The sequence below is a fragment of the Alligator sinensis genome, unplaced genomic scaffold (genome assembly GCF_000455745.1).
Source record: "Alligator sinensis unplaced genomic scaffold, ASM45574v1 scaffold265_1, whole genome shotgun sequence".
In the NCBI taxonomy this organism is placed as follows: Eukaryota; Metazoa; Chordata; order Crocodylia; family Alligatoridae; genus Alligator; species Alligator sinensis.
This window is the reverse complement of record NW_005842961.1, coordinates 147,776-149,034: the sequence shown is the minus strand read 5'-3', so window position 1 is coordinate 149,034 and position 1,259 is coordinate 147,776. Positions and strand designations below refer to the sequence as shown.

At 65.8% G+C, this 1,259-nt stretch overlaps 1 protein-coding gene across 1 annotated transcript in view; it reads left to right on the top strand.

The window, feature by feature from the left end:
* Nucleotides 1-15: 15 nt before the first annotated feature.
* The window catches only part of LOC112548131 (glycoprotein-N-acetylgalactosamine 3-beta-galactosyltransferase 1-A-like), a 2,582-nt gene continuing 1,338 nt past the window's right edge, over nt 16-1,259 (top strand). The window contains 2 exon segments of the mRNA XM_025192678.1: nt 16-786; nt 1,055-1,259. The exon segment at nt 1,055-1,259 is cut by the window's right edge and continues 445 nt beyond it. Coding sequence (XP_025048463.1) covers nt 603-786; nt 1,055-1,259 — 389 coding nt within the window. The 5' untranslated portion in view covers nt 16-602.

Sequence of the window (1,259 nt, the reverse complement as noted above, 5' to 3'; positions counted from 1 at the left end):
CAGGAGGGTGTTGGGGCATCCCCCAATCTGTTGCCATGCAAACACCTCCATCCCTGGGGCACCCGGGGAGGGGTATACGGGGCGGGCGAAGTGCTCCACCCCCCTCATCCTCTCTGCTCCCACCCTTTGCCCCATCTACGCTGGGGGCTGCCCCCCAATTCTCAGCTGGCTTCCAGCTGCCCCCTGGGACCCGCCGCTTCATTAGCAGCCGCTCAGTGCTAATTAATAATGCATTGGCTGGGCCCAGCTGCCTGGGATGCCCAGATCCCTGCCAGCGGGGCACTGCCAGGCCTGGGGGGCTGCTCCTGTGCCCCCTCCCCCAGCCCGCTGCGATGACTCTGGGTTTCTCCACGGGCATCCGCCTCACTCGCACGCCAGCTCCGAGCTGGGCACGGGGCTAGTTCTATGCCACCCTAGGTAGGGGCAAGGGAGTAAATCCCAGGCTGGCACGAGCTGTGAACTTTCCTTTGCTTGCTGTGGTGACACCTTAACGAGCCGCTTAACCATTAATCTGTGGAGCGGGCGGTGCTGGCTCAAACCATCTGGCCCAGCACTGTTCCCACCCCTCAAAGCCACGCCAGGTGCCCGGAGCAGCCGGTGCCATGGCTGTGCTGGGCCTCAAGTCTTCATGGCTGGCCTTCAACGCGGGCATCGTGACCGGTTTCGCCATCGCCTTCTACCTGCTGCACAGCGCGCCACTCCCGCTGCCCCCCAAGGACCCACCGCGCCGTGCCACCCTTGCCCCCGGGCCAGCTCTCCTTGGTGCCCTCCACCCGCCCCTCCCAGGTGAGTGCCACCCCATGGCTCACGGGGGTGGCTCGATGTGCCTGGCCCTGCTTGGGGGGGGGACACGTGGGCACCTGAGCTGGGGTGGGGCCCACACAGCACCCCTGCCAGCTCCATTTACTAACATTGGACTGAGCTCCAGTGCCATCTCCTGATCACCATCTCCATCTCCGGATGTCTGGCCCAGTCTGTGGCAGGGTTAATATGGGTGGGTGGAGGGGGCCATGGGCATCTTCTGGATGCATCCCCATGCTCCCATGGCCCCCAGGCGAGGACAACACGACAGCGGCCGAGCTGTTCTCCAAGGTGCGCATCCTGTGCTGGGTGATGACGGCGCCCCAGAGCCTGGAGACCAAAGCGCGGCACGTGCAGGCCACATGGGCACGGCGCTGCAATGTGGTGCTGTTCATGAGCTCGCAGGCCGACGCCGCCTTCCCGGCCGTGGGGCTGGGCACCCGCGAGGGGCGCGGCCA